This window comes from Canariomyces notabilis (assembly GCF_033297395.1).
Source record: "Canariomyces notabilis strain CBS 508.74 unplaced genomic scaffold N656scaffold_3, whole genome shotgun sequence".
In the NCBI taxonomy this organism is placed as follows: domain Eukaryota; kingdom Fungi; phylum Ascomycota; class Sordariomycetes; order Sordariales; family Chaetomiaceae; genus Canariomyces; species Canariomyces notabilis.
In genome coordinates, this window is record NW_027041825.1 from 1,051,925 (window position 1) to 1,064,852 (window position 12,928).

The window sequence follows — 12,928 nt, forward strand, 5'->3', positions numbered from 1 at the left end:
AACGGTCGTGGGATGTCCCAAAGCAGTCAAGCCTTCATGCCGGCAACGTGATGGATGGACGCAACGGTGCAGGGTGCAGCGGTGTTTTGTCGAATCCAATGCATCGCACTTACACGATGGACATGCAGATCGATGCAATGTGGCAGACCAGCAGCGCCTAAAAGGGGGCATGTATTCGTACTCACTCCTCAAACTTGGAGGAATCGCTGAGTCTTGAAAAAGGAGTAGCAAAAGGCTCCATCTGATTACAACAAGAATCACTCTCCTATATCAAGAGCTGCCTGTCCAAGCTGTCGAGGGCTCAAGGCTGTTCAGGAATCAGGACGCTTACTATGTAAGGTAGTTCTAGCGGAAATTACAAATGGGTAACGTAATGCACATAATACCTCTCCTTCAGAATTTTGGATACCGCTATTATTCCGATTCTAACTGGCACTAGGCTTGGCAGCTAAGTCTAACTATCACATAAGGTACGGAGGATAGGGCCAAAAGTATTTAGCAGCTTCCTACTGGTGCCAAGCCTGCCAACGTGTAAGAAGCCAGAGGAAGAGAGACGCACTGTATTTTCCATAGGGATAGCGTTCCCTCGCTAAGTGGGTGTTGATATAGCCCTATAGCTAGCCATGTACATGCCCTGTAAGTGGGCTTGACTATAGTGGATTACAGTGGCCAGTATAGGTGGCTTAGCTAAGCTATGCGAGCCTCACTATATCGAGGGCTTAGCAGTCTTGGCAAGACGAAGCTGCCAAATACTTTTGGCCCCATGCTCCGTACCATTGGTCTTTTCACTTCAACTTGAACGGGGCTCAAGAGTCTCTGTCTTATTACACTGTATGTACAGGCGGAGAGGAACAATTTATCTCTTGATCAAGAGCAGAGGGAAGAAGACCCTAGGTTCCCATGAAAACCAATTGATATTCATTCCCAGCTTATCGATCTCTATTCTCTTTTCCCTAGGTCTACTTCGTACATACACCTAGTTTTGATTGAAAGGTCCTTCGTCCAATGACAAGTATTAGTACTTGGTAGTTGAAAACCGCAGTACTTCCATTATAAGGTAATCCTCACCAAACGTACCTTAGAGAGTCCCAACAGCCACAACATCGAGACTCAAGATTCCCTTTCTTACCCTTCTAATGCACAAACTTCCTGGCCGCTAACAAACGCCAGGCTACGTAATACAAAGATTCAGCAGCGGGTCCAAGAAACCGCGTCTGCTCTCCTTACAGTACCGTATTGTTACAAACAATTACACTACTGTAACGTTTAAGTTATTCAGTTGAAACTCGGCTGTGGGACGGGACCCTTGCTTTGGCTTGCCGGGGGATGTGGTGCCCTGCCTCCTTTGCTCTTTCCACGTCGAAGCCAAGGTAAAAAGCAGCCCCCTGACCCTTGACAGAAGCAGCTAGCTAAAGGGCAAAACAGAACTGCACCTAATAAAACAAGCTCCTTCCTTTTCTTGCATTCACCATAGAGTCCACCGTGGATCGGCTTATTAGAAGCGGTATGATGTCCTCCTAGCAATGTGGGTACAGACTCACCAAACCGTCTCAGACCGCCCCGGAGTTGTGCCATTGGCTACCCCGCTGCGACAAGCTGCTGGCACTGGCGGTGTTGGCAGTGGCACTGCTGCTGATGCCAGGGCGCGCGCTGGAGAGTCAACCGCCGCGCCGCAGCAGCAGCCCGGACGACTTAGCTCCGCCCCCGGCTCCGAGGGCACCTTTTTCCTGGCTGACGAGCCGCCCGCCGCTGCCGCCCGAGATTCCTTCGCTTCCATCATCGACGACCCGTTTTTCCTTCGTTTCGAAACCCCAGTCCTAGCAGCGCCAAGCGCAGCCCCCGCGACCACGAGTGCCGGTCACCGCCATGACGAGCGCCAGCCGTGGATCCCACCCCGGAAAGAATCATTGAGCGACACCAATCCGACTCCCTGGGTAGGCAGTCTATCTTCAATTTCCCAATAAGCCTGCGCCTGGCCACCCGCCAATACCGGATAACTAGATCAGGATGGCCGCGGAGAGGATGGCACAGGATGACAGAGGCTGACCACCTATTGGCCTAGTTTGACCACCCCAAGCACATCATGGAGGCCATCAATATCGCAGTCATTGGCGCCGAAGGCGTGGGCAAGTCCACATTTATACAGCAAGTGCGGCGAGCTAGTCGACCGCCAGCCTCGAATATTACGACAATGCCACACGACGTCGATGGCACTCAGTACCTCGTTACAATCGTTGAGCTGGATCTCGAAGGCATCGAATTAGACCCAAACCAGCCGGTACAATGGCCGAAACAGATAGGAGGACGCATGGTGCCACGCATGGATGGTGCAATGATCCTTTACGATGGAATGAACGAGGAACGCGTTCGAGAAGTTCCCCCAATATTGGGTGAGTCTCTATCTGCTCACATTCTCACTCCAAGAGAAGGCATTCTAATGGCGTAGCCGCATTGGCCAATTCTTCTCTGCCGACGCTTCTTGTCGCTACAAAGTGTGACGCACCCCAAGAGCTGCGGCAATCAGATTTGTCCGGACTCGCATCCGCATTCCCCACGTGTGCTGGCCACTACGTGACTTCGTCCAACGCGCCTGGAAGCGCTCGGGATTGCATGCAAGCAATGCTCAGGGCTGCTTTGAATGTCCGGCGAGGTAAGATCTCTGGTAAGCACGCAGGACCTTGGGTGCTGCAACGTCGGGGCGGTCACGGGCCCTTCGGTGTGAGGCTGTGGCACGAGCGCTGACGGGCAAGCAGGAGCAGCGCCGGACAAGTCGGAAGGATCGGTACCTAGGAGGCGTGCTGCGTCAACGGCGAATCTCGACCCGCATCTCGAGCTGGCCAATGGCCGACCAATCAGTCAGCACAGTAGGCATAGCCGGGCCAGTTCGGACTTCTCGCTCCTGCGCGGTTTCCCTCCCGCCAACGAAGGCCAGTATAGAGGACAGCCTTCGAGGTCGCCGAGGATGGATTATCAGAATGTTTCCTCGTCGAGCAGCATCCCGGAGGACGGTCCGCGACAGACAGTCTCGAGTATGCTGCGCACTCCGGGCATCCGGCTGGATAGTGGAAGCGAGTCCTTCCTGGAAGTCGACGAATCTGACGGAGAATCATTCCGCTACTCGGAGGACATTCCGATACTGCAGCGCAACGACGATAGCTTTCTGGACAGGCCAGCCAAGGCGGTAGGCGTCAGTTTCGACGAACTCGTCGACAGACTTCTCGCCCCCAAGATGACAAAAGCAGACCACAACTTTGCCGACATCTTTCTCTGTTTGTATCGAAAGTTTGCTGCCCCTAGCGAGCTTCTCTCAGCAATCCGGGCACGGCTGGACCATCTGCGAACTGACAGGACGGCGCAATATCTAATCAGGGTAGAGGCACAGATGCGCTATATCGAGGTGGTGGCAAAATGGGTGTCACTGTACCCGGGCGACTTTGCTCGGCCGGCAACAAGGAGGAGCCTAGAAGAACTGATCAGGCAGTTATTGACAGAGCCCGCGTTTGTCGCGGCTGCACAGCAGATGCGAGCGCACCTGGAGCAGAAGGTTGTGGAGGACGATGACACGGGTTGGGAGAAATCAGACCCGTTGGAGGAGGTCCAAGGCAGGGATATCGCCACGGAGAGCCGGAGCGGCCTGGCGGAGTCGATGAGCTCCCTGCAGATGGAAGACTCAAACGTCTCTAATCAGCGGCGTCCATCACAGAGTTCAGGATTGTCCGGCTTGGAGACACATGGCGGCCGGGTGCTGGCGCGGTTCCAATTCCACACAGTTGAAGATTACGAGCGCGAGGCGGCTAACCTCGTGCCTACGGCGATGCTACCCCTGAACAAGCTTCGCTATCACATGTTCATGGAGATCGACGCCGACGACATTGCCGAGGAGATCACGCGTATCGACTGGATTATGTTCAGCTCGATCCGCATCCGTGACATGGTGCGGCATGTCAGCCTGTCCCAGGAACAGAAGGAGAAGTGCCGCGGCCTTAAGAACGTGAACCGCATGGTGTCGCACTTTAACCACATCGCCCAGTGGGTGGCCAACATGATCTTGATACGTGACAAGGCAAAGCACCGCGCGCCTTGCCTCGAGAAATTCATGGTAATAGCGCAGAAGCTGCGGCAGCTCAACAACTACAACGGCCTTGCCGCCGTGCTGGCGGGCATCAACGGCACCGCCATCCACCGTCTCGCGCAGACACGGGCGCTAGTCTCGCCCGATATAGGGAAGCGCTTCGCAGGGTTGGTGCTGCTGATGGGCACGCAAAAGAGCCATTTTGCGTACCGGCTCGCCTGGGAGAACTCGCCACAGCCGCGCATCCCTTTCATGCCACTTCACAGGCGGGACCTGGTGTCGGCCGAGGAGGGCAGCAGGACGTTTGTGGGCGCAAACGGCGAGCGCATCAACTGGAAAAAGTTTGAGGTGCTCGGGGAGGTGCTGCTGCCCATCATGAAGAGCCAGGGGCAGGCGTACCCCAATCTCCATCGGCATGAGATGAGCAGGGAGTTGATCATGGATTGTCGAATGCCGACTGATGACGAGGTTGGTTCTTCCCTTAGTTGTGGTAGTGTCTGGTTTTCATGAGAGCGCGCTGACATGAGGTGCATCTAGGACATCTACCAGCGCAGTTTGCAGGTCGAGCCCGCCTCTGGAGGTACGGCGGAGTCGAGCAAAAAGAAGTTCCCGTGGTTGACCAAGTAGGGCAGGCAAAGACGGTCGATCACTTGTCAGGCCTCCGGCCTTGAGCTGGGAAGTAGGATATTTGAGAGCAATCTCGCTGTCGTAGTGGCAGTCCTGCGCGAAGGACAATTGTGTTGGGATTCTTGCGGCACTCGTTGCTCGGGTGTTTCTAGGCCTAGTTTGCAGTTGCCGAACCGCTTGCAACGGCCTCGGGTTTGCACTGGATGGGATTGGGGCGCATAGAGGTTCTCATATTTTTGCCATTTTTTATTCTTTATTTTCTTTATATTCCCCTCCTATCTACATCGTCATTCTTCGACCACTTTCCCCTATTCTCTGTCTTTGGGCAAGGATTAATCCATGGAAAAGTGGAGGAATCTGTTTCAATGGTCCATAGACTCTACGGCGACGCAACGAGGCGAGAGTTCGAAGTTCAACTGAAATGATGCTCAAGCAGCAACCTTTGCCGGAATCGAATTCGATATGCATCGTTTCCATATTATTCAGGGGTATCATGTATCTGCCCGCCCGCTATGCTACACGCAAAAATCAGATGCTGCTTGAATACCAAAAAAAATCCTGCCTGGTTGACTTTGAAAGAACCTTGCTTATAATCCCAGAATCCCAGCACACTCTGCCTGACCTGTTCAAAGTTTATACTGCGGTTGCGCAGTGGAGCGAGTGCAAGTTCCATCTGCAAAAAACATCTCCCCAAGCTTTTGCAATGGACTAGTTGGATATGAAGACTCTCCTAGTCCTCGTCCTTGGGCCAGAGTCTAAGGGTTCGTTCCTTGTCAGTTCGATGGGCCGACAGAGCTCATAAAAGGCAGCGGAAGCAACAGAATCGGTCGACTTACAACTCCTTCCTCCAAAGACATCTCAGCATCTGACCAAACACCAGGATCCACACCAGCACCAAGCACGCGGCCAGCACACAACCAAACACCTTGAGGCCGGTGCTGTCAAAGGCGGTGCCCAGTGCCTCGGTGGCCGTCACCTACAGCAACACCACAAAGCGCATTTCAGCAATGTACTGTACTATACCGTAGAAGGGACAGAAAACAAAGGCGGGGTTATTAATAGAGGTACTACTCACCAGAGCGGTATTGGGAAACACAAACGAGAACCACGTCATCTGGAAGCGCAGTTTGGCCTTGTTCTCGGGCCGCAGGTACTTCCACAGCGACCCGACCGACACGAGGAAGAACCACACGCTGAGCCCCCACAGCCAGAGCCCGGCCATGTAGGCCAGCAGGCGGAGCATCGAAGCGGCGTGCTCGGCGCCTGCCAGGCCTGAGGGGAAGATGGCGCTGCTTAGGCTGCCTAGTTGGACTGTATCGTACAATATCAGTTGGAGCTTGCCATTAAGGGGAAAATGGGGATGGTCTTACCGATCCCCGCAGCGGTGAAGCCGCTGGGACCGATGGAGATGAAGACGCCCGGGCGCTGGTGGTCGCGTGGCAGTTTCTGGGTCATGAGGCGGTAGAGGAAGGCGGCGCAGATCATGAAGCTGATCAGAAACCCCATGCCTTGCACTGTGATGGCCGCGGCCGTGACGGCGACTGTGTTCATGCCGTCGAGACGGCCTGTTTTGTTGGCTGCCGAGACGAGGTTGCTGCCGAAGGGTGCCGTGAGGAGGAGCGGGTAAGCTGGGAATACCCAGACGGGAGTCATGGTGTGGATGGGGAAGGCTCTGGGTTTCGTTGCGTTGTGTAAGTGCTGGTTAGAGAATATAGTGGGGAGGATGCTGGTAACGTACTGAGTCGACCAGAGCGTCAAGTACAGCCCTGCGCTGACTAGGTAGCTTACCCCGACGTAGATCCAGAAGCAGGCTTCGACGACGCTCAGCAGCCACGGGCCGGCGTTGGGCACGCCGTACTGGCAGGTGGTGATGAGGATGGTGGCTGCGCTGGGGTGCAAGTTAGAACGAGGGGGGGTTTCTCCGGACTTAGCCAGGGGCAGAGTGCTGTACTGAGGTACTTACGAGACGATCTCAAGTGGTAGAGTGTCAGTAGACTTAGGGGGTATATTTGGGGGTTTGAGGAGTACACTCACGATTGCCGATATAAACAAAGACTCAAGCTGGTCGGTAAACGAGTTGAAAAGGGAGCCCGGATGCCAGTAGAACCGGAGAGAGATCAAAACACAGTTCATGACATAGAGGCAGATGTTCAGAAAGAAGAAGGCCAGCCCGATGCCGGTAAGCCATTGGGACCTGTATGGGACTGCATGGTCGAGTTAGTCACTAACGACTGCATAGTCCTAGGCACAGAAAAAGGAGGGGGTGGTAGTGATGTGAAGATGTCCATACTTGAATGCAGCACATTCGCAATGCCCCCGGTTGCCTTGACAACTCTTGCGTTAGCTGCAAGATCTCGGTTCAAGTTTCAGGGTGGGAAGAAAGGGACATACCATGGTCATAGTAAACCACGTCCACTGAAAACACGCAATGCGATCCCTCAGTCCAACCTTCCTATTAGGATTCCCCCTTGCCTTGGCCACAACAACCGCATTGAGGCTATCAGTCGCAGGCGGCGGCGGCGACGACGATCCCCCGTTGCCCCTGGTGAAATAATCCCCCCGTCCCTGGGTACTCCTACTACTACTCGTATTAGTAGCATTCCCCTCCTGCACCATTGCGCCTGTAGCAGCAGCAGCAGCAGCAGTAGTAGTAGTATGCCCGGCCCGGTGCAGGTGACTAGTGCTTGCCGGGGTCGGGGTGCTGCCGGCTTCGAAATCGTCCGTTGTCGTCTCCGGGTCCATGGGCGATTCATAACCCGAGCCATAATAGTGCGGCATCGACATGGTTGTGGATGCAAACGCCGACATGGCTCTTCTGCCGCTAGTGTTAATATCACCCCCGCCGCCGCCGGGGTGGAGAAAAGGGCCGGGGACGGGACCGGGGCCGGGCCGTCGGCTGGCAGCTGTGGGTGAGGCCATGGTTTGATAACGCCAAAACGGTATAAAACTCTAGTAGTAAGAAATCAAGCTTCTGGGATGTTGGAGGTCCTGGATAGGAGGTGGAGGATAACGGAAGTCGTGGCGGGTTGTGCGATGTGTGATGCACTCAAGGAGAACTTAGTTGGTTGGCTGGCTGACGGAATGCATGACACAAGATCATCGAGTAAATATCCATCAGTGTTTGTGCAGTAGACGAAGCCCAAGTTTATCGCAAGCCTCACGGTGGACTTTGGGCCCGGCTGGGTATATTTAACTTTAACTCTATCATACGAGGGAAGAACAACAAACCAGTTCTCGCCCTGTTATATCCTCCATCTGAGACATGACAATGAGGGCGGCGCAACAAGTTTCGTCATTTCTAGAATTTTTAGTTAGACTGCGCCAAGCCCGGCTCTCACGGCACACCCAACCCCTCCGATCGGCTCCGGATTGGGGATCGACCCGGCACCAAATGCCGGGGAGTGGGGTTGAGACTCGAGACTACCATTAAGCACTAGGTAAGAATCAACACCGAACATTCGGCCTCGCTTGACTCTAATTTGTATTTGTTTCTATTTCCAGGCCTGTCTCATAGTAAGCACTCTTCATCTCATCGAACAGTAGCACATACATACACAGCAAGGCGCACAGACTTGGCAGACTTGCTTGTGCCTAGCCAAACTGTACATACATAGCTGGGTAGAGACAGGATGCCCCCTAATATATGGACATGTGTGTCTTCGCACTTTGTCTATAAGAGCGATCGACAAGATCTTGAGAATGAGATGGATCCATTCCCGATCAGGTGCAATAGAGGGAATGCCTACTGCCCCAACGGTAAAAAGGCGCATGCAAATCGTTGCATGGCAGGTGTAGTAATCCCAGGCAACCATCGCCGCAACCCCGGGTTCGCTGTTTTCGGCAGAAGAGAAAAGAGCAGACTTCCCAAAACGCCTATAAGAAGAGAACCATACTCGGATTTTAGACGAATGGCGTGGAGAGTGCCATTCCACAATGGCCGCCATGAATGCAGTGTCTTTTTCTGTATATGGCCCAACGAAAGGGAAACCCAGTACCCGAGAAATCCGAGAGATGAACGCCAGATGTGATCACCATGTCAAGTCATGCCGAAAATGATCCATGCATCTTATTTTGTTGCTTTGTCGCTGAACTCCCAGGATTATGCGGTTACTCGTGATTGAAAAGTACGCTGATGGATTCACCGTGGTGAACGCGCCGGATGGCTTCAGCGAAGATGGGCGAGATGTCCAAAACATCGAGCTTGGATCCCAACAATGCCTTGTGCTCGTGTTGAGGCACCGAGTTGGTTACAACCACCTTGTCAATGGCCGAGGCCTGAATGCGATTGATGGCATCTCCGCTGAAGACGCCGTGCGTCAGGAGCGCGTAGATCTTGGTCGCGCCCTCCTTCTTGAGGAGCTTAGCCGCCCGCGTGATTGTGTTGCCCGTGTCCGCGAGATCATCAATAAGGATGCAGACACGGTTGGCAACATCGCCCACGAGCATCATGCTTGCATTCTGCCGGTCCGTGATCTTGGTTGGACGGCGTTCCTGCGGCGAGTTGGTAAGTGATTAGGCGGGGAGATGAGGAGATATTACCTTGTGGATGAGGGCAAACTGTACGCCCATGCTGTCAGCAATGGCCGTTGCCCGCTTTGCGCCTCCAGCGTCGGGGCTGATGATAACGGCATCCTTGTAGTTCGGGATGTGCTGCCGGATATACTGCTTGAGAAGCGGTCTTCCGTAAAGGTTGTCGACAGGCACATCGAAGAATCCTTGGACTGTGACACAGTTTGAAAAGTTAGCAATCTTACTGGGGACGTTGCGGGAGGGCTGTGCCAAGAGGATGGTAATGGCCAAGACGACTTGAGGGACCTCATGCAACAGACCCGCCAATCTTGGCATGAAACGGACAATAAGCTGCTTCCGTCGGGATATACATACCCTGAGGGTCATGCAGGTCCATTGTGATTACTGCGATGATATATGTTAGCAACTTATAATCTAGGGCAAAGTACGAATATCCGGCCATCCAGCGTCTACCATGGGCAACATTCAAACTCTCCAGAGGCGACATACCATGATCCGCACCCGCGCAAGTCAAAAGATTGGCCACCAACGTTCCCGCCTGCGCAACCCACTGCTTATACCCCGGCTTCGCTTGGAATGCATGGACGTGTGAAACGTTCTCATAGTCGTGCGTCGTGTAGCTGCCCAGATGCCTGGTGGCTACGGAATTACCATTGACACCATGGGCACCGTTGATACCGTTGACACCATTAACACCATTAACACCATTGACACCGTTGACTCCAAAGTAGGCGTCGCCGTTGGACTGCTTCACCGGAGACATGGCGCCAGCCCCGTTGGTCAAGGATGTTTTGAGCAAACGGTTGGTGATGTCATTGGCGTTGCCCAGTCCATCGCTCTGTGGAATTCCCGGCGCAGGGGTTGCCGGGACGCTCTCAAAGGTATAGTCCTTCTTGCCGCTCTCGGATCCCGCCTTGAACAGAGGGGCGCCCGCCTTCTTGTAGGGGAGATCAGGCTGTCTGGAGTAGGGAAAGAGAGGAAGCACCGCGGTGACCCTTCGCGCCGAGCCAGTCTTGCAAGCCGATATCATGATGCAGAGATCCATGAAGTGGTCATTGAGCCTGCTGCCGTTGCCGCCAAGACCAGTCTGGATGATGAAGACGTCCTTGCCACGGACCGAATCTTGGATCTCACACCGACTCTCGCCGGACGAGAACTTGGTCAGTATGCGGTTGCATGGCGGAAGCCCCAGCATGTTGCATACGCTTTCGACCAGGGCTGGGTGCGAGTTGCCGCCGAGGACCACAATGTTTCGAACCATGATTGCGACTTGGTCGGCCTGACCAGCCTGAGAAGGTGCGAAGTGTCTGAGAGATTGCGGAAGCTGGATCGGAGGGCGAAAGCGGTAACGGCAGCGGTAGCGGCGGCGGCAGGCAACCGAGAATTGGGGTGCAGGATGCGGGACAAAGCTCCCCCAATGAAGCTCACGGCAAAGCTCTCGATCACGGCACAACCAATACCAGAAAGGAATTGATTGAACGGTCGCTGTTCCTGACGGTCAAACCGGTTGACAATGGGCCAAGATTTTCCTCAGCCAGTGCCGTTGCTAACAAAAATATTGCCGAGGATCCCTGGACAACTTTAAGACGAAAGCCCAAAACGCGGCGGACTTTTGGTCGGATTGCGAGGCAGTCGCGGTGAGAGACCACGGCGGATTAGGCAGGGGAGAGAAGAGAAGGAGAGGGGAACAACGAGGAATCACAAGGGAACCATCTTGAATCGATAAGTGTGAAGTTGCCCAGCAAGGAAGATCATGGGAAGTGGTGCTGGCTGGGGAAGTGGGTTAAGAATTGTTCTCGTCCCAAATATCGGTGGGACGCCGACCGCGGGGCAGCCAGGCAAATACATAAAACACTGAAAATTTCTCTTTGGTAGTGAATCAGAAAGGTCTCGCCGCAACGGTTTGACGTAGCTCGGATGAGTCCTACACTGGGTACGTACCCCATTTCCTGGTCTTTTTGGGTCAATCATTGTCGGTTAAGCAATGACGCGAGTTTTTTTCGTTCGGCTGCATTGACCCTGAGGTGGCGGGGAAGCTGTTATGCTGGCTTTCATTGGTCAGGAGCGACTTCAGCAGGGGTTCTCTCACTCAGACAATGGAGGGGCAGCCAAATCCACCTGAAAGTCTTTTGAGGGTTTCCGGAAGAGAAACCACAAGCCAGAAAGGACTTGCTCGGCATTCAAACAACCCTTTCTTGGCAGCATCAGATTTTGGAGCTGTACGGAGGTAGTCCCGCTAGAGATTGGGATCCATACGGATACCATTGTGTATACCGGAAGGAGTACGGAGTTTCAACACAGTGACATCTTAAAGATCTTGACAAAGCCTTTCGGAGTGGGGCATCGACAAACAGCACAATGAAGATCCTCGAATCACAAAACGCCCTTCTCTCCAACTATGAGGTCTACCAGCACATCATCGATCAGAGGAAGAAAAGCAAGGCCCAGGACGGCAGGCGGCTGCCGGGCAATGCGCACCACATCATGAAGGAGGTCGGTCTTGGCCAGCTTCCTGCCAACCATCTCCAGAACCATCTTTGACTGATTCAACCCATCCTCAGGTACTCGCCTATTTACGGCAGAAACCCAGCCCTTTGGAGAAGCAGGAAGAAACACAAGCCTACAGCCCAGAGGTCATACCTCGACTGTTGGAAAAGATCCGCGAGGCCAACCTGCCAAGCGACCTGACCAAGGGCGAGGTGCTCTCCATCCTGAACCTGCGACCGACATCTGTTGCAGTCCTGAGCACCGCTATCGAGGACATGGAAGAGCGCTTCAGCGAGGAGGAGCAGAACAGGGTTGTCGACATCATTGTCGAGGTGCTCGGCCGCGACGACCCCGAGCATGAAGCTGAGCAGGGTGAAGGGGAAGAGGTTGAGGACGAGGCGATGCCCTCAGTCGAGAATGGCTACTGAGCCAGGCGTGCTCTGGTCATGCACGCTCTGCCTAAAAGAAAAAAGCTGCTGAGAGGCCTACATGACGGCACATCCGCCCTCGCTCTGCCCTCCATCCGGCGTGGTGGTTTTTAGGGCGGTGCTGCAAATGTCGTCAAACACCTCGGTCATCAGCTCGCCAGTCACGGCCGAGCATTCCATATACTTGTCCGCCCGCATCTCCTGCGCCACGCGGTAGGCCTCTTGCGGGTAGATGATGCCATTGGGGTCGTCCTCTGATCGCAGGTCCCGCTTGAGGCCCAGCACCAGGATTGGCAGGACATCGCTCGATGCGAACGTCGACCGGACCTCCTTTATCCACTGCACGAGAGCATTAGACCCTAACTCCCGCAGCAAGGGGCAACGTGGGTGGGGGGGTGTTGCATTACCACCCGTTGCATGTTGATGAGGCTCAGCCGCTGGCTTATATCATAGCATATGATGACCATGTCTGGCTGGAGCAGTCTCCAGCTTTCGGGACTCGAAGTGTCATAGAACTGGAAGCGGTACTGTCCTCGCCGAGTGCGGATTTCGACGACGAAGGGTTGGTCCATGTCTCTGAGCAGGGTGATGGGCGCTGCACCACCGAGGGTATGGCGCCCCTGGCTCAGTCTCCTGTAGCGGGGCTTCAGTGGGGGGCCATGGTCAATGGTGACGGGATGAGTCTTTTAGGATACTGACGATAGAAATGTCGACTTTCCGCATCTCTCGTCCCCTAGCAGTAATATCGTGATTGCCTGTTCCTCCATTTCCTGGATGGCTGCTA

General features: G+C 54.3%; 5 protein-coding genes across 5 annotated transcripts; 2 read left to right on the forward strand and 3 right to left on the reverse strand.

Annotated features, from left to right (window-relative positions):
• Positions 1 to 1,523: 1,523 nt before the first annotated feature.
• N656DRAFT_703159 (ras GEF) lies at positions 1,524 to 4,699 on the forward strand (the record flags this gene model as incomplete). The annotated part of the gene is made up of 5 exons (XM_064811082.1): positions 1,524 to 1,934; positions 2,063 to 2,390; positions 2,447 to 2,650; positions 2,760 to 4,540; positions 4,610 to 4,699. The coding sequence occupies 5 exons, from the start codon at positions 1,524 to 1,526 to the stop codon at positions 4,697 to 4,699; spliced, it is 2,814 nt and encodes a 937-aa protein (XP_064673355.1).
• An 832-nt stretch (positions 4,700 to 5,531) lies between these two features.
• N656DRAFT_703205 (uncharacterized protein) lies at positions 5,532 to 7,315 on the reverse strand (the record flags this gene model as incomplete). Its single annotated transcript, XM_064811086.1, has 7 exons — positions 5,532 to 5,675; positions 5,775 to 6,010; positions 6,070 to 6,371; positions 6,438 to 6,582; positions 6,730 to 6,903; positions 6,990 to 7,023; positions 7,091 to 7,315. The coding sequence occupies 7 exons, from the start codon at positions 7,313 to 7,315 to the stop codon at positions 5,532 to 5,534; spliced, it is 1,260 nt and encodes a 419-aa protein (XP_064673356.1).
• Positions 7,316 to 8,806: 1,491 nt separating this feature from the next.
• Positions 8,807 to 10,490, reverse strand: N656DRAFT_702807 (phosphoribosyl pyrophosphokinase; the record flags this gene model as incomplete). Its single annotated transcript, XM_064811052.1, has 5 exons — positions 8,807 to 9,190; positions 9,239 to 9,420; positions 9,584 to 9,613; positions 9,719 to 9,868; positions 9,917 to 10,490. The coding sequence occupies 5 exons, from the start codon at positions 10,488 to 10,490 to the stop codon at positions 8,807 to 8,809; spliced, it is 1,320 nt and encodes a 439-aa protein (XP_064673357.1).
• A 904-nt stretch (positions 10,491 to 11,394) lies between these two features.
• Positions 11,395 to 12,260, forward strand: N656DRAFT_400701 (uncharacterized protein). Its single transcript, XM_064809530.1, has 2 exons — positions 11,395 to 11,722; positions 11,791 to 12,260. The coding sequence occupies exons 1-2, from the start codon at positions 11,588 to 11,590 to the stop codon at positions 12,142 to 12,144; spliced, it is 489 nt and encodes a 162-aa protein (XP_064673358.1). The 5' UTR covers positions 11,395 to 11,587; the 3' UTR covers positions 12,145 to 12,260.
• On the reverse strand, positions 12,202 to 12,911 carry N656DRAFT_702698 (P-loop containing nucleoside triphosphate hydrolase protein; the record flags this gene model as incomplete). The annotated part of the gene is made up of 3 exons (XM_064811044.1): positions 12,202 to 12,483; positions 12,552 to 12,777; positions 12,844 to 12,911. The coding sequence occupies 3 exons, from the start codon at positions 12,909 to 12,911 to the stop codon at positions 12,202 to 12,204; spliced, it is 576 nt and encodes a 191-aa protein (XP_064673359.1).
• Positions 12,912 to 12,928: the final 17 nt, after the last annotated feature.

What these genes read in the sequence shown, in the direction of transcription:
- N656DRAFT_400701 (XM_064809530.1), top strand. Translation starts at nt 11,588, where the DNA reads ATGAAGATCCTCGAATCACAAAACGCCCTTCTCTCCAACTATGAGGTC. An exon ending in CGCACCACATCATGAAGGAG is followed by an intron (nt 11,723 to 11,790) that starts GTCGGTCTTGGC and finishes ACCCATCCTCAG; the next exon opens with GTACTCGCCTATTTACGGCA.